The sequence below is a fragment of the Culex pipiens genome, chromosome 1 (genome assembly GCF_016801865.2).
Source record: "Culex pipiens pallens isolate TS chromosome 1, TS_CPP_V2, whole genome shotgun sequence".
Classification (NCBI taxonomy): domain Eukaryota; kingdom Metazoa; phylum Arthropoda; class Insecta; order Diptera; family Culicidae; genus Culex; species Culex pipiens.
The window spans coordinates 859,359-882,725 of NC_068937.1; the positions used below are offsets into that span (position 1 = coordinate 859,359).

Genomic DNA, 23,367 nt, shown 5'->3' on the forward strand with positions numbered 1-23,367 from the left:
ATCTTCAAACAAAATATGTAGAGAAAAATGCGATTAGACATGAACAGATATCAAAGGATTTTGCTAAATTAGCAGCTGGTCTGGTGTACCACTTCAAATTTTACTTTTTGAAACAGAGTTGATGTTTGTGGGGCAATAGTAAAATATTTCCTGCAATATTATACCAAAACTTAATCACTCACTTTTTTTATATATGCTGGCAGCTCTGAGCGTTAGAGGCTTAAATTTGTGAGTTTAAAAAGGGGCTGAAATTGGTAACCTGGTTAATGAAAGTAGTGTGTTACTTAAAATTGAAAAGTGTCAAATTTTGTCAAGGATTTTCGAAACAAAGAGAACAACTTAATTCCAGGCTGTAAGGTCTATTGCGATCTGCGCAAGTTCACGATAAAACATAGAGCAAATCGAGTAATTTCTGTTCAACACAAGCTCGCCCCAACGGTTTCAGTTTCAGATTACTCTTTGATCTTCACCGCACACCATTTCGAACACTTCCGATAGATTTAATCCATACTCTTTCATCCACCCATCAACCAGCCAGCGCTGCCAGCGAAACCCATTCCCATTGGGGCGCATATTCGTTTAAGCGCTACCCCACTTTAAATAAGATAATCGACATTAGCTTAAACCTGCTCATTATACCTGCCCCCTCTCCCTCCAAAATTCCTCCTCCGTTTCCTTCGGGAGTTGCACTGAAATGGGCTCGAGCGCGAGATCGCGGCATGTGAACATTATCTGTAACTGTACAATCCTTTATCACCGCGGTAGCAATTAAGTGCCGCCGCGATTGATCTCGGGGCTCGATCGTTGATTTTCGGATCGCGAGAGTGCGCGCTGCTGCAGTGGGGAAAGTGATAATGCCCACTCCGACCGAACAGCCAGCGCAGTGGTCAGCGCGAAATAGTGGAAATCGTAACCACACAGTTGGGCCAAAGAAACGCAAAATAAAACAATAGACGGAAAAACCGCTGTGTATAGAATTGAAAGAGAATGGGAGAATCGAGTAAGTAAGAGGGAGAAATTCCGTCATGCAAGAGGTACATTTGGAAAGGGAGTGAATATGATAAATTTTATATTTGATTATTTTCTCAAAAACATTTAACAGAGTCAAATTCAGTTATAAAAACATAAGTTGGACTTATATAAGATTGTATTCATTTAATTCTTTTCTTTACAAACATCTCTGGAGTTCAATGAGCATTCCTGCAGAGAAAAAACTAACCCTTAAGTGACCTAAAACTACTTCTAAATATTAAACACAACTGTACCAGATATCGATAGAAACATTTTTTGGGCATGGTGTCTCGAAGAATATTGATAGTGTTACATTAAAACACACCAATTTTTGTTTTCAATGGACATTCACCAGGCAAATCAAGACGAATGAATTGGAGGGAAGAATGCTACAAGTAAAATCAGAAGACGAAGAACACACCCCACAAAGTGCCTACACTCTATCGAGCCGCTCAGAAGTTTTCTTGTTTTTTTCTTGCTCACCACACCACACATCTCACGTAAGAAGAGCATTTGAGGAAAAGATCAGCACACTTGCGGCGGACAGCAGTACAAGCCGCACGATCTTTGAAAGAAATTGCGCAACGTGTAATGACTGCGATGCGGAACGAACCGGACAGGAATTTCAAATTTCAAGTCTCCTGTCCTAGGACCTGGAAAGTCGATGCATTTTAGGTTGAATAAAGTTACAGGGGGAAAACTTGATTGGAAAAATTGAAAACGATGTTCTGTTAGACCAAGTCCAGTAAAATTTCCAATTAAATATTAGAAACTCCATATAAAAGTTAAAATTAATCTCAAAAACAAAAAAACCCAACCCGACAAATCACGGTGAACCGATTTCACACCTTCCAGGCGCGCCAACGGATCATCGGAGCTTCCGAACCACCTCACCGCCACCTTTTTTCCATTTCCATCTTCGGTTTCGTCGGTTCCGGGGCCTTGCCAGAAGAAACATCAATCATATGCCAGCGCAGCGCTCTTTTTTGCTTTGCGCCGAGAGTTTATTTTTCACCGCAGGAAAGTTTTTTGGTGTTTTTTGCTCTCCGCTTTTGGAAACTGTTTCGTTTTTTCCTCTCTCTCTCTCTCTGTGGATGTTTGTTGGTTTGTTTCTCTCGTCGAGACTGGAGTAGAGAGCGAGAAGAGAAGTGTATACGGATACATCGTAGGTGTGTTGGTACAGTGTTGTCAAACGAATATAAATATATAAATATATACAATAAATAAACTCAAACTTAAAATATAATAACATGAATAAATCAACGAAAATTGAAAAAAAACTCGTCAAAACAAAACAAATACTTACAATTTGATTATAGAGCTCTAAAAGGCAGTATCCGACATAAACTAGAATTTCAGCCCAACATTTGCCGGACATCAGTCTGACATCCCACATTTTCTATAGCGTCGACATTATTTTAACTCGACAATGTAATTTTTCGTACCGATATCGGCTTGGCAAATAGTCTAACATCGTGCTGACATTGGTTTTCCATGACGAGGATGTTTAAGCTCGACAGAATCAATTTTCGTACAAACATCGGCCAGACATACAGTCAGCAGCATCGGGACGACACTAGAATTACACGTCGACCCTGTTTTAGCCAGTCCATATCTTTTGTCGTACCGAATCTGGCTTGGCATACAGTCAGACATCGTTTTGACACTGGTTTTACATGTCGAACCCGTTCTAGCCCGATAAAGTCATTTGTCGTACCGACATACAGTCAGACATCGTGCTGGCCATACCGGATATTGGGCAGAAATGTCAATCTTGCCCGAAACAAATAATGTTCCGTTTTTCGCTTGACATACAGTCAGACATGGTATTGACACTGGTTTTACATGTCGACCCCGTATTAGCCCGATATTGTTATAAATCGTACCGACATCAGCTCGACATACAGTCAGCCACGTGGCTGGCCTCGGTATTACACATCGACCCTGTTTTAGCCAGTCAAAGTAATTTATCGTACCGTTATCGGCCTGACATACAGTCTGACATCGTGCTGACAACAGTGTTACATGTCGATCTTTCTAAGCCAGACATCATTTGGGTTATTTTCTGCAAACTCACACAAAATCGTAAAAAGTTGCCCCGACCCCGCTTCGATTTACATGAAACTTTGTTCCAAAAAGTAATTGTGTTCCCTGATCACGAATCCGAGGTTCTTTTTTCGATATCTCGTGGCAGTAGGGTGGTGGCGACCCCTTCCATTTTTGAACATGCGAAAAAAGACGTGTTTTTCAATAATTTGCAGCCTTAAATGGTGATGATACGAAATTTTGATGTCAAATGGACTTTGATGTAAAATTGAACGCCCGATTTGGTAGCGTACTCAGAATTCTGAAAAAAAAACAAACATGTTTCAAAACCTTCGCCCCTTTTTTAGTGATTAGACCGTATTTTCTTTTTGAGCCATGTTAATTTTAAGGCAAATTTAATGTACCAAATCTGAAATAACTAAGAATTTTTCATTTTTCCATTTAGAACTCGTAATTGTAATTCATATTATTTAAAGAAAGGATAAGGTCATCATATTTTGCCTATAGTTCCCAGTGAGTTTGTTGTTGTTGTGACGATTAGCTCGACATCGTTCAAGTTTTCTGAAAATCTGATAACCTCATTCAAGCTGAAATTTCTCAGGTATTCGAAGTAGCCAAATTTCTTCACCATGCCCAAGCTACCTTTATTTGGCAGCCCTGCCCAACTTTTCCATCTGTCTGCGTACCATCAAACCTCCGCTTCGCGCTGGTATTCGTGCCAACCAGCCTGTTGATCCGCCATGGTTTCTCTCTCTGTTCCTATGGTCGGATCGCGCTCAACGTACCGCTGCCTGACGAAGGATCGACCCAAAAGCAAAAGACACAATAAACGCACGGCGGCGGCGGCGGTCAACTTCAATCGAAACTCAGACCTGGTCGTCGGGGTTCCCAGTCAGCTTTTGTGCTCCCGATCGGCCCGAGCCGACTTCAGTCACTGAGAGACGGTTATCGAGCACGGACGTGCTTTTTTGTTGTTCGGCTGCGCAACCTAAAGTGTGGTTGAATCGTGAATACGCAAGGAGTGTTAGCTATACGAACTATTTGTTACGGCGAATCGGTTCTAATGCAGATGCAGCAGTGTGTAAAGGGTGAAGTTTTGAAAAGGGGTGAAACGGTGTAAACTTCGGAAGTCCCCTTGCTGTATGGGACGCGAAACGTGCAGTTTCAGCAAGCCAATATACAATGAATGTTGTTTAGAAGAGTTGTGTGGAGTTGTGTGAGCAAGAAACGGTTATATTGTCGTGAGTGTAACTCGTAAATCAACTGGAAATCTAGCAGAAATCAACCATGGCACCGCCAACCAAGTGCCTCAACTTACTGGGATTAACGCTGACAGTGCTGGCGATCGGAGCGGTTTGCGCTGTCGATGAGCTCAAGTGTGAACTGATCACGGTTTCGGCGTGCCAAAATTTGGTGTACAACATGACGGTGGCCTCGGCTCCGATGGCCATGACCAACGGTTCCGGAAACTCAACCAGCGGCGAACACAGCGAATCTACTGGAATCCGCTCCCAGCTCGATGCCGAACTTCTGGTGAGTGTCTTATCAGCCGAACGTAAATGTTGTTTACGGACCAAAATGGTTTAGTTTTATTATTCGTTCAGATATACACAACACAACACACTATCAGTCTCAATATTCCATCCAGTCCATGAAATCGGGGAACGAATTCAACGGTGTGTGTTGCGAACAGAAGAACGAAAGTGTACGGGGCAAAAAACACCACAAAATTTGATGCGCCGAAACCGGTTGTGCCGCGCACTAATGGTACCACTATAGGATTGACGCAAAATTTTGGCAGACAAATTTTCTAAATTTTAAAATTTAATTCTGTTGCAAACTGCTTGTCAGATTTCAAAATAACCTTGCAAAATTTTTGAATTGACCCAATAATATTCCCCAAATTTCAACCACTGTGCAGTGTGTCTGTTCGGGCCTTCCTTCCAGTCGGTATCTCCGTATCTTTTCGGATTCTCCGCGATCGGTTCATGCCGCGGTACGCGCTTTTCTTTCACCTTCCCGATGGGCAACGGGACCTGTTTTCGGCACATGTCACAAGTTTCCAAAATCTTTGATAGAACCACCAACTTTCGTCCAACTCCCACCCATTTCGCCAATTACCCATCCGTCCAAAAACAGCACCGCCGACCCTATTTTAATGGTTACCTCGTCATTCTCCTCCGTCGACGAAGCCCAGGTAAAGGCGGCAACCGAGCAGGCTGCGGCGGCGGCAGCTATCTGCTCGCGCAAAGGGAAGAATAGCAGCGAATTGCTTTTAAAGTATTATTTCGTTCTCTGAAGGAGATTCCGCCAACATGATTCCAACCGCGGGGCGGCTGACCGAGTCTCTGGAACTGGGTGGAGTGGAGAGATCGGTGCGCGGCTAGAAGCTTTGCAAGCGGGGTTGTGAAATTGTGAAGGCAAAGCTTTGATGATCGTTCCTCGCGAAAGAGGGCGATCTTGAGCTTAATCTACCTGATGGAATTGGGGCTTTCTGACGTTTTTCGATAATTCCTGAAACTGACAGTTTTTGATTATTCAGTCCAGTTCGTCGCGTAACTTTTCCAAATAGAAACTTATCACTACGAAGAGCATAAAATGTGTTTGCGGTCATAAATTTGTATACGAAGCTATCTTATCTATATAGCCTTTTATATATATTATATATTCTTCATACGCTGAGACCGCGGCACCAAAAAGGTACCGCCACAGATTTGCTCTTCACGGGGGGACACCGCCCATTTCCCGAGACGTTAATTGCGAAATCAGGTTCAGGCCCCACGTCTTCTTCCTCCGTTCTGCAATCGTCGATCAGTCGCTGATAATTGATATTTAATTAAACAATTATACGTCCATCTACATCAGAAAAAAAAACGATCGCTTGAGCGCAAGCTTTTAAGCCTCGGTAAAATTCCTCGGACTGTGACTTTGAACGGTTCGGGCCGCACCACATTTGGTCATAAATGGTCCTAATTGATCCACTTTCTTCGATATATATGGTTGGGCGCGCGGCAGACGCTCACATGTCAAGAGCGAGGGAACTATGTGTGTGCTAAGTGAATTCCGTCAATTGCTGTTTGTTTGATTTATACACACCTTGCCCCCCTCAAAGTACCCCCACCACAGGAGAACGGAGCATTTTGATAAGATTGCCGCGGCGGCATCGTCTTTGAAATGTTTTTTCCCCCCTCGGACCAGCCTGAGAATCGAGCGTCGAAAAGCTTTTAGCACCTTGGCGCGCAACAAGTGATTCACCCCGTCCGTTTTCGGGCTAGCGCGCGGCTTATCAAAAAGATCGTCAACGCCGAGATTTGGGGACACGGTTCTTCGATCTGGTTTCCGGAACCGTCGTGGTCAATTAATGCTGCCGCTCAGTCACGCAATGGATCTCGCGTGTGCGAAAAGCAAACATCCATAATTGAAAGAGTACGCGACGTGCGATGTCTCGCCGGAGATAGCTCACGGCTGACGGAACATGGCCCGCGATGCCCTTATAAGTGGGAAGACGACGACGACGACGTCGGAATCGTCTCGTCACGGCTTGTCATTTTAATTGCATTCTAATTCACTCTCCCGAGAGTTGGCCAAGTACGGCTTGCGCCTTCCAATTACACCCGTAAAGTCGCTAGAGGCCCGAAGAGTCGTCGTCGTCGTCGTTCTCTGTGTGACTGCCGCCTCTAGCCGGTTTTTACGAGCGGAATGAAGTAATTAATGGCTTGCAGCGGTGTGTGGTTGATTCACCGGTGCACGGCCGGCGCTTGCCGCAAGAGAGCGGGTGGTCGTCCAGAACGGTGCTTCTCAACCCGGGGATGTTTCGGTTTTGCAATCGAATTCAATTGAAGCTTTACTACCGGGGTTTTCCCACCTGTCACGGCATTTTGGTGGATCCAGCTCTACCAGCATTTTTCGTGACTGGGTTGCTTTGACTAGCCTGACAAATTTCCCTCTGGGAGATTCCAAACCCAAATGCTGAACCAACTCTGCTAGCAATTTTCGTGACTGGGTTGCTTTGACCAATCTGTCAAATTTCTGACTGGGAGTTCCCAAACCCAAATGTAGGTGGCGCACGGTCGCTAAGGAGAACCGTCCCAGTAAAAAAAACAATCAACCCACATGTTGCTTTGACCAATCTGTCAAATTTAATTTTAGGAGCCAAGCTCAAACGTAGGTGGCGCGCTGTCGCTAAGGCGAACCGTCCCAGTAAGAAAACAATCCACCATCTGAAATCGCTTCCAAACGAGCTCTTATCAGCTAGACCCATCTCACGCACTGCTCAACGTGCGTAACTTGGTAAACTCGGACTCCAGTGCTTCTCACGATGCCCCGGGGCCGATAAAACGCGCACAGGACCACCCCTCGATCGCGTTTACGACCTGCGGAACCCAGATTGAAAGAGACACCGCAGATGACTTCGGTAGCGCTGAACTTTCACATCCCGCGCGCGATGGAGAAACGCCAAAATTAATTACACGAGTACGGTCGCGAAGCTTTGCGGCTAGCTCACAATGATTTCTCGATAGCACAAAAAAGAAGAAGCCTTTCTCGGGTCGACCAAAAAAAAGATCGTTAAGCTCACTCGATGACGGATAATCTGCACCGCACCGCTCTCTAGCCGAGGAGATTGACTCGAGCTCAACGACTCGCACAAAAAAACTGGAGACTCGTCAGTGGCAAGCTGCCAGCAGCCTACTTTGATGAAATGAAGAAAAGCTCAAGCCGATCTACAACTTGATTTATATTTCGTTTCGTATGGAGCGTACCTCCCAACCAGCAGCAGCAGGCCATGGGAAAGGCGATCAAGTTGGCCGGGGATCGAGTCGAGTCAGCTCAACAACAAAAAATCAGACAAACGAAAGAACCGGCAAAGAGCAAAGCGAAGAACATGGGCAGGCGGCGCAGAGGGACGGTGATGACGGTTAATCCCTAAATTGTTAATCGAAGCTTGATGCTCGACCAGGTATAAGCCGGATCGGTATTCTAATTCCTTTCAACTCGGCTTCGGCTCAATCGAAGGTTGGGGAAGCAACGGGCAGGGAATGTAATCGATACGCTCTTCATCTCGTTTTGCTCATTACACTTGAATGAAGCGATTATTGACATTTAATCTGGACTCGGGGCCGACCCCGGGCCAGTCTACGCGCTCGTCGTCGGCTTTTCAAAGATTAAACGACGGAAGCCGACAGAACGATTTTTTTCCGAATTGAGCACCGCATTTTGGCAGAATGAAAAGCAATTGGGGAAAGTCCTTTTTAATACATCTGACAGCAAACAGGGTGAACCTCCCTCACACAGTCGATGCTTGTTGATTTCTGTTGACGAAAAGTGTGAAAACCCTCACTTGAGAGTTCTCGGAAAAAGCTAGTCCTAAACAAACGGCAACCTCTCGAAAGAAATGCTTCTGAAGAGGATAGAAGCAGGATGTGTGTGTCTCTTCACAGCTGCCTGAATGCTTGCCGGGTTCGCCGCAGGATTTTTATGGTCCCAATAGCACCTACAGTGAGTGGAGCTAATTTCCGATAATGCTGCAACTCGGTTGCAACTTGGGCAATGATCGCCTGCTGTAAAATGAAACGATCTTGGAAGCGTCGATCTTCGTAAAGGAAAAGTCATCCCACAAATTCGGAACAGTTTATAAAACGCCCATTGTTTGAAAATAAAATAAAAATTTAAAATTGAACGTAATGATATTCCAGAGATCTTTTGATTGACGTATCGAACGACTGCAAATTTTAACTTTTTTCATCAAGTTTTTGACGACTCTTGAAATCAACAAATTCGAAAAACTTTTTGTTTTAAAAGATGTAAACAAAATTTGATTCTCTCCAGGAGTGCGTATTTCTTACAAAATAAATACTCAAAGCGCTCAGTGCAATAAAAATCAAGCTTTGTTATGCTTTTAATAAAGATTGATAGATTAAGTAAAATTCAGATGTTCCTCAATTGCGGGATGCACAATAACATCCCACAATTATAAAACAGGCCATTTTGAGACAGTGTTTGGCTGCTCTTGATAAACTGGGCTTGTAATGCAGTATGTTGTTCAAATTGAACTACTTTTACTAGTAAAATATCAAGAGAATTGCCTAAACAAGGTCCTAAACATAGTAGGGTCGACAAAAGTGTAAATCGACATACGAAATCTGAAGAAAAGGATAACTGACATTTTTCTACGGGGATAAACAATCACCCTGCAAAAGATTCTCCCAAGTTCTCATGCGCCACCTGCATCTCAAACATCGAACCCACTGTCGGGTCGATGTAAAGCCACAAACGTCGACCCGCGCGGAACCGCCAAACAACAACTTTTCGAGCACGTTCCACGGATTTCATCCGTAAAAATCGACCCTAACGTTGCGCGGTTCGCCGGTTCGTTTGCCAGCTTGTTATTATTATTGTGCAAAATTCTGCAAAGCTGTTCGGAGTCCTCCCGTCACAGCCTCCATCGTCGGCGATCACCAATGTCGATTGTGAAGCGGAGCGATGCGATGCGAATCGCTGATGATGATGATGATGGTGATGTTTTTGCTGGGCCCCGAAACAACCGGAGGGTTCAGGAGTGCTGCGCAGAAAGAATCGTGAGGTGGCTATGTGATACCTATGGTCGTCGGCGGCAGGCCCGGAGGTACCAAGGGGCGAGCGGAGTACACTCTCAAAGTGCCGACTTTGATCTTTTTCTCGTTCCTCTTTTTCTTTCCCTGCTCCTTCTCGTCTCTCTTTCTCTGTGCGCATTCGGTTTTTATTACTGGCTTCGCCTGGATTCGGTCGCTTGCGTATGGTTGTGTCTGCACCGACGTTTTGCGCAAAATCCTCCGAAAAGGACCCACACGGAGGGGTCTATAATTAATCAAAAAGTGGCATGTAAATCTTAATTTGATTTAAATATGACAGCATGGTTTAATTTTTACAAATGTTTTATTCCGATCTCCTTTGATCTTCCCTCCCTGCACGGATTCGCTTCCTTCCACTCTACAAACTCTCAGGAGTGTGGTTCAGTGGAGTAATTTTGGCAATTACACGATCTTCGCCTCCTTCCTCACGCCGCCGCCGATTCTTTTGAAAATTTAATTTCATTTTCATAACTTAACGCCAAACTATTAAAGCTAATTTCGTTTATTTATCTTTTCGATCCTGCACTCTTTGGAGCCGCGCCACGAGCACCAAGAGAGAATGATCGCCAGCCCGGAACGGGTCGGACTGTACGGTGTGTCGGCAAAGATCAAAGCCAGGCGAACCACACGCTTCTCCATTACCTCTCGCGCAAATGTGGGGTCTGTCTCCCCCTCCCTGAATGGGTTGGATGGACGGTGCTCGCTCACAAAGCCCATGAAAGAGTACACACAGAGTGTGTAGTTTATGTTATTAAATTAAGCTGCGCCCGACCGACCGACGACCTACCGACCGGCTCACTCAATGTGTGTAAATTTTGATTATTTGTTTTAATCCAGGCAGTTTAATGGCGGATATAATTCTGAAACCGGTGTGGAGCGATCGATTTCATTAGAGCCGCGCGGCTACCTCACTCAAACTTCTTCGTCTCATCTGAGATGGTGAAACAGCGATATGATTTAAATTGCAACAGGTTGCGAGCGCGAGGAGAGTGTTTTAATTGCTCCACCAGACGCTGCTCTAATGAAAAAGCCCGGAATTCAATTAGATTTTAGCAGAGTACGGAGTTGGTTGGTAATTATAGCCATTCGGGTTGGCGCGTATTCCGGATCTCTCCAGGTTCGGTCGGCCACCTTTCACCAGAAGCGACATTACCAGTGTCCAACGTGTGACCTGGGGCTTGTCTTACAAGGATTTTAGTGCGCCTCCTATTGCACAACCGTTAGCTCATCGTGGCGACAAGATCACACCGAAAGGCTATAAAAAGAACGTTTTTTTCCCTCCAACCTGTACGACTTCGTCAGTGTACCCTTTACCGAGTTGGAATGTACCGGACCCGCTCGCACATGTGAAATTTAGCATGTCCACGCTAAGGCAAACGGGGCGGGTCCGTCCTATAATGGTCGTCATAAAATTAGTCTTATAATTTCACATCGCAATAAAAGAGATGAGGAACGGTGCGGCTCTTTTCAGTCTCCGTTTTTCTTTTTGTTCCTCTTCATTTTTCACCAGCCTTTCAATTCATGCGCGCGGCAAACTCTGAAAGCCTCAACAACTGGCACGTCAATGCTAATGATTTTATTACCCCAACTCTCCAACACAGCATATATGCCAAAAGGGTTCACCTTCCACGGGAACTCTGCATCGGTAGCGATCTTCACCGCAGCTCGCAGTGCAGTGCACAAAGATCATCTCATCAACGTCGACGACAAACCCCGGCCAAAGAAAAGCAATCAAAGCAATGTAATCTCTTTTCTTTCGTCGTTTCGTCAGATTCAGTCAGAGTCTGGGTACGCGCGGGCCACCGTTAATTAGCGCTCAAGTTACCGTCGCTCGCAAAGTGGCTGGAGTTCAAGTCCGTCAAAGTCCTGCCAGCGACGACGACGTCGCTGGAATGTTCCGTTTTGTTCAGCGAACGTCCTTTCGAATCGAGGATTCCGTCTTTTTTTGCTCCGCGTTGAAAGCTACCGCGCAGAATGATGAAGTATGACGATGTGATCATCATATTTCTTCTCTTATTGTCGTCGCTTTCGTCAGACCTCGTTTTTGTTATCCCCAGGGCTCATCTCCGGGGTTCGTTTTGATTTTCCCGAAAGTGACACGTCGTCGGCGACATCACCGGAACGGTGACAGATCTCGGGGGTCCGGACGGACTAATTGCAGTTCAATGGCCTCGAGCGCGGTGCGCTGTGCGGGCGCCTTATCTTAAAAAGGCTTTTAGAGGGGCCGAGATATTCGAAACGAAAAAAAAATATCCGCCGCCCAAGACTAATTTCGTAATTAGCTTCGTATCCTCTCCGACAAAGTCGGAGACGCGATTCAGCTCCACGTGCAGAGGGACAGGAAAAAAAACCTTTTAAAGCAATTAAATCCGCTTATCCTAAACATAACGAGCCACTTAAGTGTGGGGCCTGTTTCTCGGTCGTCTCCAAAATAAAACCTGTACTTGTCCGCAACCGAAAAAAAAGGCAAGAGAGCCGCGCGCAAGAATTGATTATTCCAATCCCATCAGTTTCGGAGTCTTATCTCGCCACTATACGGCGCTCGCTCGCTCGCTGCTCCGTCCAAAGGCCTTTGAATTAATTCGAGCCCGGCTTATCGCTTCGCGGCTTCTCCACGGTTTCCGACACGAATATTTGAATTAAAACACTTGACTTGTCCTCGCGAGTCGAGATTCCCCGCGAGCCCCTCGAATCGTCGTTTAAATTTATTGCCATTAAATCGTTATCGGGCGGAGATTTGAATTCCAATTCGTTTTCATTAGTGACTAATTTTTAATTGATTTTTGCCGATCCTGGGGGGTGTCCTCTACCGTCGTAGCTTAGTAGTTTACCCCCTCGGGGGATGTTCCTGCCTCGGGGGCCATCTGCCGGGCTTTTCATTCCCGGAGAAAGACGCAAATCGACTCTGTGAGCATGTCGAATCGAGGGTTCTTTCATCCTCTGCATCATCATCGCCATCACCGTCTTCCGGGCCACCATCCTCGTTCCCTGCAAGCCTTCAATCGATCGAGAACCCGGCCTCAAAAGGGACGGAGCTAAATAAGCTTGAACCGTTGATAATTTTTGAAAAATAAAATCTGCTTTTGTTCTTCCCTGCGCTGTGCCGCCCAGCCTTTTTCGTTATCTTTCCTTTTCCGATTCCCGCCCAGGAAAGGCATTGTAATCCGACCACAGCTTCTAGAGCTAGAACGCGATCGCGCCCATTGCTGGATGTAATCTTCTCAAATTAGTAAATTGAACAAATTTTTCACTTGGCCGTGCCGCGCGGCATCCATCTGTCAAAGAGTTCCGTGGCGATACCAAGTCCGAGAGGGGCGCTCTTTGCGTTCCTTTTCATTATTACGATACCAGACCCCGTCCCCGTCCTGGACTGGTTTTATTATCTTCTTTTGCTTCTACGCTGGCTCTTTTTTTTTCGAGAATTATAATACACTAATATATGCTTTCGGTTAAATAACACAGTGCGCACCTCTTGGCCTGGCTCCTCTTGGAAAGCAGCAGCAGCTGGAGATGAGATGCCCGTCCGTCCGACCCTTCCATTGGAAGATTGGAAGAAAGGAAGGAGGCTGGCTGGCTGGAGATGATGGAGAGTACCACCGCGCAGCAAAACAGCCACGGCCACAAAGAAGAATGCTTTTTAATGTGTCTTAATATCCATCTCGCTCGCCGCGGCCGGTGAACGAAAACGTAAAATTAAGTCGATGCCGATGGCAGGAAGCACAAGACAAGAGGAGCACGCCACGCAAGCAAGGAGAGAGGTTGGCGGAGCTTCGCCCTTTTGCTTGGTGGCACCAATAATTGTATCGCGACCAAGATCTTGGCAAATTTTTCCGCCATCACATTCTCGTCGAGCGGTCGGTCGGTCTTTAAAGGCAGCCATAAATTGTGTGCCGTATCGACGGCGAAGTGACGTAAAGGCAACGTGGGATTCTGTACGACATACGTCGTTTTGTCGTGGAAAGGACGACGATGTAAACAGAGGGCTGTCAGAGACGAGCACCTGATTGTTTGCGCGCCCGAATCGAAGGAATTTGGTTTGTCGACCCTTGGCGATCGAGCAAATTGGGCAAGTAGGCGATTTCTCACTGGGTTCCAAACTGTCAAATTTCTCATATCTAGGTGGCGCATTATCGCAAAGAAGAATTCTTAAGTTCGTTTTCAAATATTATTTACTAAAACTGCACGCCTGGAATTTTCTGTTCTTCACAGAAATGCATTGAAATTTGTATCTTTACTGAAAAATTTAGTAGTGCAGATCACAGTAAATTCAGCTCGGGGTAGCCACCTTTGGTAAAAAAAAACAGTAAGCAATTTCTTACTGGGTTCCAAATTTCTCATAAGTAGGTGGTGCTTTGTCGCAGAGAACGACGTATTAACAAGTTCATTTTATATTGTATTTCGACTGTAACTTAAACATAATAATATAATTTTTTTTTACATTAAAACATTTGTTGGAATTATAAAAAAACAGATTTTTTATTTATATTTTTTATGACGAATTTTTTTAATTGACTTTTAAAAACGGTTGGTTTTGGAGGAAAAAAAATCTTTTGCATAATAAAAATAAGAGAATTGAATTAGAAACTGATAAAAACGGCTTTGTTTATAAGTTGTAATAAAGACTTCTTGAAAGCTTTCTCGAGAAATAACAGTATTGAACTAAATGTATGCGTTCAAAAAGTATTTTAAAACTCAAGTCAGACTTCAAATCATTCAAACTTTCCGGGAAATTTCCTTCTGGTCTCGAGAGAAAACCGAAAAGCTTGATTTAACTAAATTCATTAATGCGAGTTTTGTGTGATTTTTAAACAGCGCAAGGAAGCAATCGAAAAAAGAGTTTAAAATCAAGGCGCGATAAAAGCTCGCTCGCGTTGATTGATTTCTATCTCGACCCATTAGGATCAATTACGGCAACACCTTTTCGGCATGTGGCGGCCCGCTTTTGTTTCTTCATCTCCGTTTTGGTGCCGCCGCCATTGCCGCTATTTCAGCGTATCTAATCAACCCCGCTGGATCTTCGTTTCGTATAGCTTTTCTGTTTTGTTTGGGAGCATTACAGTTGTAGGTAAAATAGGTGCTTTTCGCGCAGAATAAGGTCCTTCCCAGGTTTACCCCCATGCCGAATCGGTAATGTAAACGACCAATTATTTCTGACACGTACGAGATGTTTCACTTTCGGGGTGTTCATCTTAAAGGTGGCGCGGCGATCGCACCGTTTCTTTTCATTTTCCCCGGGCTCACAAAACACCTTTATCTCACACGTCAAGCCTCGGAGGGATCCTCCTTCGTGTGGTGTTCCCATACCCTTCCCACAGTCAGTCAGGCGTTGTAACGGGGCCCCAAGGAAACCCCCGGTCACGGCCAAAGCTGGTGTTTTTCGAAACGCATGTCGTGATCGGGCCGTTTTAGGGAGGCCTGCTCGCACCGCAGACACCTCCGGAACGACCCCGAAATACTCTTCCACTCGGGCGCTCGAGTATGATGTATGTAATCAAGCCCGTTCGTGCATAATTACGACTAATTCCTTTTGATTATTATTATACTCTCCGTAGTCTGGCTCTGTGCGAGGCCTGCGAGGCCGACCTGACCGGCAGCGCGGAGCTCTCAAAAAAGTGTTCGACGGAATGGACTTTTCTGCGCGCTAAAGCTGAACGAAGCATTTGTTGCGTTTTTGCGCTCTGATCGCGTCTCTCCGGGGCTTCGTTAGTGCGCGACTTTCCTTCCTTCAAGCTTCGTGGTCCGGCTTCTTTTTGTGTGTCGAGCTGCCGAGTTTGAAGGCTGTACGAATCCACCTAGCAGGGTTGAACCGAAGTCAAACCAACTTTTTTATTATTCAAACGATCGCAGCCATCAGCTTTGCCACGAATTTCCGCACTATTGTCATTCGGTCGATACTAATCCCGGAATAACAACGGTAATCCTGCGCCAGACTTGATCGAAGAAATTCGACACAAGAAAAAGTCCATCACCTCTTCGCTGCGCCGCAACCCAAGAAGAAACTATAAAAATATAATAGCAAATTAATGGATATCATCGCCATTATTCATTATCATCGGCCATCATCATCATCATCGCCGGTCTTGGATGGATATCGCCACGTGATTCCGACGACTGTCGATCACCACCGGTGCGCCACAACAGAGATCGGATCGTCCCAGGCCGGCAGGCCGGACGGACGGATGGATGAAAAAAGCAATAATCATAGGCGATCTTCAGACATTGATACGTGGCCTACTGCCTCTGCTGTGCGCCGTTCGCGCAAAGGTTTTTGCTCAGCGGTCCACCTTCTCTGTCTCTAATTCGGGGGGATAATTCTCCCTGCAGAAGCACTTAGTGGGGGCCAATCGCCGCAACACGTACGACCAAAAATGGAGGTGGTGGTGGAAAGGCAATTGATAGCCCACTTTCGATTGATCGCATGCTGGGTTACCGTTTTTGGTTGGGAAGCTTGACCAGCGCTTTAAAATTCAAGTTGAAATGGATAATTTTGAGACTCATACAACAAACCAAACTATCACGACTGAATTTAGTTAAATTTATTGAAAACTGCACCATTGAATTGTTAAGTGAGGTATCATTTGTAGAAATTTTAGAAATTTTGACAGTTTTATGTAAATTTTGACTGAATTTCAGCGGAAAATTTACTAAAACATTACTAGAACGTTCAGTGATATTAGGTCTGGATAACCCAATTGTCATTCTTAAGGTTTGTCGACTCCGACTACAGCTATCCAAAAAAACTTGAGTCCGTCACCAATAACAACTTCCATACAAAGTTGATCAAAATCAGTCCACTGCGACTTTTGGTTTAAGGAAAGTTGCGACTCCCATTGTTTCATTGCGTCGTTCGAGCGCCCGACATGCTTTCTTCCTTGCGACCATGCGCCACCTATGTGTGAGTTATTAAACCCAGTGAGAGGTTTGTCAGTCTACTAAATTCTACAGACCCGTTGTTATGGTAAATGCAGTTTTTTGTAATATGAAAGATCTGTCGAGTTCTGAAATAAATTTAAGTGCTAGAAATTTTGGATGAAGTAAATTCCCCAAACAGGACATTTTCGGGGCTTTCAAAAATTTGAGTCCTGCCGGAGTGCCGTTTCACCTCAATTATGTTATACAATTTCCAAAACAAAATCATTCCGTTAAAATTTTAACCTGTGGTCAAACTTTTATCAGCTTCCAAGAAATTTGTAAAAAAAAGACCCGCCTGATCATCGGAGCTGCCTTTGATGGCCTTTGATGCTGCGGAAAGCGATCTCCCTCCACCGAAGGTTCAATCCACAGATGATCGACGTGATATTTTCTTTTTGGTTCTTTCTTTTTTGCGGGGCGTGCACGGCCCGACTCAAGCTAGAAACTGAGACACACCGGAGAGGTTAGGCGTGCCACAAATTGCAGGGCTAATGATGGCTAAGAATTTGACGGTCGGGATCTTTTTTTTCGTTCCCCCTCTCCGTTGTAGTCAGTCTCCGGAGTTTCTTTCAGCTTTCTGCGAGAGAGGTGGCATTCCTGGAATTTCTCCTGCTTCGAGAGGTTCGGTCAGCCTAAAAGCTCATGAGAAAATTCACCGAAAAATAATTACCCACCGGAGAGCAGCACGGCGAACGGGGCGAATTGGCCAAAAGAAAGGTATTTCCGATTCTAGCGAAATTAAGGCAAAACTCCGCGCGTCTGTCGCTCTTGTGTCTCCGGGGAATAATTGCTTGACCGCGAGGCGAGGCGCGATCGAGGAAATGTGTTATTAGCCAGCCACAGTTGTCGATCACGATCAAAGTCACGAATGACACCTGCCCGCGATGTCCGCGGGGACAATTAACCGTTGCGAGCGGGACGGACTGTAATCAATTAAATTGCTCCGGTTTTTGCGAGCGAAACTTAAAAAAAGAGTGGCATTATTTCACGCCCGATCCACCGGCCGGAGGTCGACCGGTTTCGAGACGCATCCGTTGGAAATTTGACAGCGTCAGCTAACGCCTCCATTTAGACACTGCTAACGCCTGTATTGAAAATTTCGACAGTTTCGTTGAAGGTACACGAAGTCCATTTTTGCTTTCGGGGCCACCGCACCAGGTTGACGACGTCCAGACATGCATATTATCGTGGCCGGGCCGACCTCATCATAATATTCGCTGCGCGGAACGCCTCGAAACGCTCGATGATGCATTATAATAATGTTATTATTATGATATGATATGGGCTGGACGACAATGATGGGAACGAACGTGAGAGGTGGTGGGGTTGGACGGCACACATCGCTCTCAGTCCAGTTAAGTTGAGCCGTGTGGAACGTGGTGGAGGCAAAAGTTAAAAGTGTTATGGCCCCCATCAGCCTGTGGCCGCCGGGCGGCCCCTTTCATCTTTGTTCAGATCTTTCCCGCTCAAGCTACTTTTTCGTCTTCTTCTACCATGCTGCGCCACCCCTCTCTCACCTTGGTGCCTTCCGGGAGCACTCACTGAACCGTTTCATTTATGGTTTCTCTGACACTTTAGAAGGAACGAACAAAGTGCCAGCGTCCCCTGCCATGGGAAGGAACAAAAAAAGGGGAGGAATGATTTATACTCGATCACGGCACGGCTAATGGCTGATTTGAAATCGAATCTCGGGGAGAAATTTGGGCCGATCCAACAGCTGCTTCTGCTGCACCACAAAATGCCCTCCAGCTAGACCATATCACTAAAATACGCTTTCTTCTCCATCTCCCTTTCCAGATCACATCCCTGCGACCGGTGATCGATTCGGGTTGCTCCAAGCAGGCCCTGTTCCTGTTCTGTTCGTCGCTGTTTCCGCTGTGCTCGGCGAACGCACCCCGGCCGGTTCAGCCGTGCCGATCGCTCTGCGAACAGGTCCGCAAAGACTGCTTCAGCGATGCCGTCTTCAGCAAACTGTGGCCCGCGTACTTGGATTGTCGGACGCTGCCCCAGCCCGAGAACCACGGATTGTGCATGCAGGTAGGAACACCAATCGATTTTAGCCCGCTATTTTTCAAAGTGGGATAACTGTCAAACACGACATAATTGACAGCTAGGGGCGCTGCGATCACAACAGAGATCAAAGTGACAGTTCAATATTGGTTAGACTTCTGAAGTTCTGATTGAAATTTTTTAACGTCAAAAAATAACTATAATTCTGCTGAAATAGTTAATCACACGCGACACCATGCAATGTTTCAATGTGGGATAACCGCCAAACAGTGCCCAATTGACAGCTAGGGGCGCTGTGGTCACAACAGATACCTAAGTGACAGTTCGATATTGGTTCGATGTCGGCTAGACTTTTAATTGAAATTCGATATTCAAGGCCTGCTACGCTACCAGACCAACAATTAATCATAATTTTGCTGATCTAATTAATTCAAAATTTTCTCCACCTTCTCCTCCCAGCGAGAGGTTGCCGGTCGATCCACTTTTACCTTAAAAACGCGACGCTCTTGGCCTCACTATCAGCGCATGAATAGGGGAGAGTTGGGGGTAATTAACATTGGCTTTCTTCGACCGACCGACTGGATCGACCTACGCTACGCCGCAGATTTGTCCAGGGGCGTGCACGTGGCGAGGAGGGCAGCGGGGGAGAGGTTTTTAAATATTCTTTGGGGCAACCCCGGCCCGCGCGGGCGGAGAATGAACAAAGGAAAAAAGCAAGATAAACTGTAATATAAAATTGCTTTATCAGAAAAGAGCTTTTAAGAGGTTTCGTTTTTTTGTGAGTCTGTTTTTTTTTCGGATGGTTCAGTTTCACTGTTTTGGCCGCGAGCGCGAGCTGAACCGCCGAGCAGAGAGTGTTTCCTTCCACCTTTCACGCGTGAGCATTAATTTGAGCGCCAGCAGTCGGGCATTAAGTTCAGGCTCTTCAATCAATATGTGTAGAGAAAGGCTTCGCCGCCGCGAGGCGAGGGGGAGAGGAAATATTTCTCTGATAACTATTTTTTAAAGTGATATAGACCTCTAATTAGAAGCGCGATATGCCTTTAGAGCAGCAGGCCATGGGCGAAGGCCGGTCCAAAAGAAGGCGAAATTAAGTAAAATCTCTCGGATGCGAATATTCGAATTACAGTTTTTAACGCGGGGCTTAATTATAACCGCCGAGAGACCGAGCGCTAGCCGCGCTCCGCTCAAATATCCGCCTTACGGATTGGACCATGGACCACTTTTTTTCCTAGTAGGTATGCGAATTCTAGCAGAACCGTGCTACCAGGAAACCAATCGATCGCTAAATGCTAACTTTCGGCTATGTTATTAGTGCGGGATCTTTTCTGAGCCGCTACAGAACAGATGGAATCGAAGTGTTTGATAGGGAAGATGCCTTTGTTGTACTTGGAATTTCCCATTTTTAAAAGCTGAAATGATCACTTTGACATATTTCAATGTGGGATCAATGACGTGTGCAACCCACATTGAAAAATGTCAAGCGGTCTAAGGGGCGCACGAATGCTGTCAAATCCCACATCGAAAAATGTCAAGCGTCGTAAAATCAAAATGCTGTCAGTTCAACCAACCATAACAAACAATAAACTAATGAATTCCTTTCCTTCTAGGTCCCCCCGGAAGCCTCCGGAAGCGTCGAGAAGAACTTTACGAACCCATCGGTGGCGCCACCTGCACCACTGAAACCCTGGTCCATCTTCAACCTGCCCCAACTCCCATTGATCGAACCTGGAGCGACGCGTCCAACGCAGCAGCACCATCACCACAACTCCCAGCAGCACACGGTCATCGTTCCGGTGGGCTGCCCGGCAAACTACACCCTCGAGTACGACCAGTGCGTGCCCAAGTGCGGCCCGTCCATCGACGCCATGTACACCGGCCGGCAGAAGGAGACCGTCGAGTTCTGGACGCTGATTCTTTCCGCGGGCTGTTTCATCTTCACGCTGATGTCGCTGGTGACGTTCTGGACCAAGGCGACCAAGTTCGAGTACCCGGACCGGCCGCTGCTGTTCATGACCTTGTGCTACAATCTGATGGGACTGTGCTACCTGGAGCGAACGATCCTGCACAACCCGCGGAAGGAGCTGATCGATCTGATGGAGTTCCGGCAGGACTGTACCATCACATCGCAATGTCTGGCGTACTACATCATCAAGAATTACCTGCTGATCAGCGCCACGATGTGGTGGCTCATCTTTGGGGTTTGCTGGTACCTCAGCACCGCCAAGCAGTGGTCCTGTGAAGCCCTGGAGAAGAAGTCCGGACTGTTCCACGTGATGGCTTGGGTTGTTCCGTTTGCATCGCCCATTAGTGCGTTGCTCCGCGGAAACATCCAAAAGTTTGAACTGACCAACTTTTGCACCGCCAAGGGATTCACCGAGATTCCAGCACTCATCCTGCTGCTCGTTGGAGCCGTCCTGATCTTCCTGGCTTTGGTCGCGCTGAAACGCCTCAAATCAACCTGGAACCAGAGCGAGACGCTGTCAAAGGTCTTCACGCGGGTGCTTCTCTTCGCCATCATCTACCTGATTCCGGCCCTGTCCGCACTCATCTGTACGTTCTTCGAGCGCATCGAAAACCCGGTGGAACCGTGCAACTCCAACACCATTTGTGCACCACCGCCCAAGTTCTCAATCCTGCCAACGCTGCTCAAGTTGATTCTCACGCTGGTCGGCGGATCCACGACCGGCATCTGGCTGTGGTCGAAACAGTCGACGGACCTCAACAAAAAGTCCTCCCTGGTGGGTTCCAACTCCGCCAGCGGATCGCTCAAAGCCGTCCCACTGCTCAAGGTGAACCACCCGTCGGCGGGAAGTCCCTACCGGATGACGACCACGGCCAACGGAGGTAGCACCACCGGAGGTCACCACAGTTCCAGCTCCAAGAAGTACCTCTACAACCAGGCGTACAGCCATCGAAGCTCCACCGGTGGCAGTGGTACCAACAACGGGTACACGCCGGTCCGGATTCACCGGAGTCTGCGGGGCTCGTCCTCCGGGGGATTCACCTCGTCGATCATCACCAGGATTTAAAGGGTGGTGGCGGGTTTTGTAGAAGAGGGCAAAGCTTTATAAGTTTAGTAATCGGAATAGCGAACATATTCTCACTGTGATATATAGAAGTGTAGCGAGCAAACTTGATTTTTCGGTGAACATCCGAACAAAATGTGTTCTAGGCTTAGCTGTAAATACTTGGATTAGCGAGCAAAGTATTGAAATGAGTATTTATTTACTGTGTAAATGAGTTAGGTTAGAAACACTACGTTATATTCTTGACAGATGAATTGATCTTGTGTAGAAAGCGATCAAAACTAGAACTGATTTCTAACAGTTTAGTTTGTAAGATGTACATATTGATTTTTGTATTTTCTAACGAAAATCTTACTGAATAATAACACATAAAGAAAAATTAAACCTACGCGCCCTTACTCAATGCATATCACACTCCAAAATACAAACAAAATCTTCTAAGAAACAAGTAATATTTGCTAGAAAACATAAACAAAACAATACTAAAATTTAGACTGAGCAAATAATTACACCGTGTCATACTGCATTTGACATCATGGTTAGAGCACCACAGTTGATGCAAGAGCATCAGCAAATAAGATATCAAGATGTTTTAGCTTGCAGTTGGGTAATATTTGAACAAAGCGTAGCATATGCTGTACTACATGACATCTTTTCCATGATTCATAAATCCAACTTGCATTGCGTCAAAATGAGTTAAAACGTTTCAACGTGCAATTCTTTCGAGATCCCACATTCCTCATAATGAGAATTCCTCGATGAATCTTCAAGGTTCACATCAAAGGCTTCAAATCAACCACCATCACAGAACCTATAGAGCGTCAACAGTTCTCTCTGTTAACATCTAAATCATCCACGCTCAAATCGCGTTAATATTTATATTTGAACATGCGCCGCCGCCGCCAGCTCGGCCGGCCGTCCAATAGTTCAAAGGCGATACTGAAGTTGTGCTGAGAAATTTAAACTGTTAGTCAAGTTTGCGCGAGGTAAACAAAACCCGTTGTCCATATCCAGCCCGGCCCGTTTTCCAAACAACGAAATCCCATCTTCAGTTTAGTCAAATCGATACTTTGTTGTATTTAAAAAAAAAAAAACTGACAGCATTTTATGCTGTCACCTTGCGATTCCACGAACCGCTTCATTTTCGCATGTTTTTCAAAGCCAAACAAAGCGGCACAAAGTGCACCTTCCCCCTCACATTTCGTCAAAGTGCAGTCAAACATAAACTCCACCTCGCCTCACCTCGCCGTCGTCCTTCGCTGTGTGTACATGAGGGTAATAAAATTAAATATTTACCGGAAAGTGCCGACAAAGGGAACCTGTCTCACCCCCCCATTTTTCCACCCTTTCCTTCGTGTCTCATCGTGTGGTTCACAAAACCAAAAAACCAAAAGAAGTGGGAAAAAATGAAGAATCGCGCTCGCGCGCCTTCCTTCCCTTCCAGCAAGTTTAGTGAAGGTTAGTACAATATCTTGTGGCAGTAATAGTTATTAATACGGGTGTGTATACACGCGCAGTGCGATGAATGATGGCAAATCGAAGCGACTCGGGATCAAAGGGATTTGTCGATTCATTGGTGCTATTGATGCTATTGATTTGCATGTGCGCATTTTAAGTTTAATCGAAAGGAATGGTAATTCCTTTAATTCACGTTAAAAATCTCTCAGTTTTTTTTAAGCCGAACCTACACAGAAATGATAGTAAACAAGGCATATGCCAGATTTGAGTGAATTCCACTCAGATTTCATCGA

The 23,367-nt window shown here is 45.8% G+C and overlaps 1 protein-coding gene and 1 long non-coding RNA gene across 2 annotated transcripts in view; one reads left to right on the forward strand and one right to left on the reverse strand.

Moving 5' to 3' along the window:
* The window catches only part of LOC128092475 (uncharacterized), a 122,450-nt gene that overhangs the window by 31,603 nt on the left and 67,480 nt on the right, over nucleotides 1-23,367 (reverse strand). The gene's annotated exons all lie outside the window — the stretch shown is intronic.
* Nucleotides 3,872-22,000, forward strand: LOC120424293 (frizzled-3). Its single transcript, XM_039588375.2, has 3 exons — nucleotides 3,872-4,590; nucleotides 18,375-18,614; nucleotides 20,198-22,000. The coding sequence occupies exons 1-3, from the start codon at nucleotides 4,345-4,347 to the stop codon at nucleotides 21,617-21,619; spliced, it is 1,908 nt and encodes a 635-aa protein (XP_039444309.1). The 5' UTR covers nucleotides 3,872-4,344; the 3' UTR covers nucleotides 21,620-22,000.

Bases quoted from the DNA above. Each gene is read 5' to 3' on its own strand.
- LOC120424293 (XM_039588375.2), top strand. From the start codon at position 4,345: ATGGCACCGCCAACCAAGTGCCTCAACTTACTGGGATTAACGCTGACA. The intron at 4,591-18,374 runs GTGAGTGTCTTA...CTCCCTTTCCAG, and splicing joins AGCTCGATGCCGAACTTCTG to ATCACATCCCTGCGACCGGT. The intron at 18,615-20,197 runs GTAGGAACACCA...CTTTCCTTCTAG, and splicing joins ACCACGGATTGTGCATGCAG to GTCCCCCCGGAAGCCTCCGG.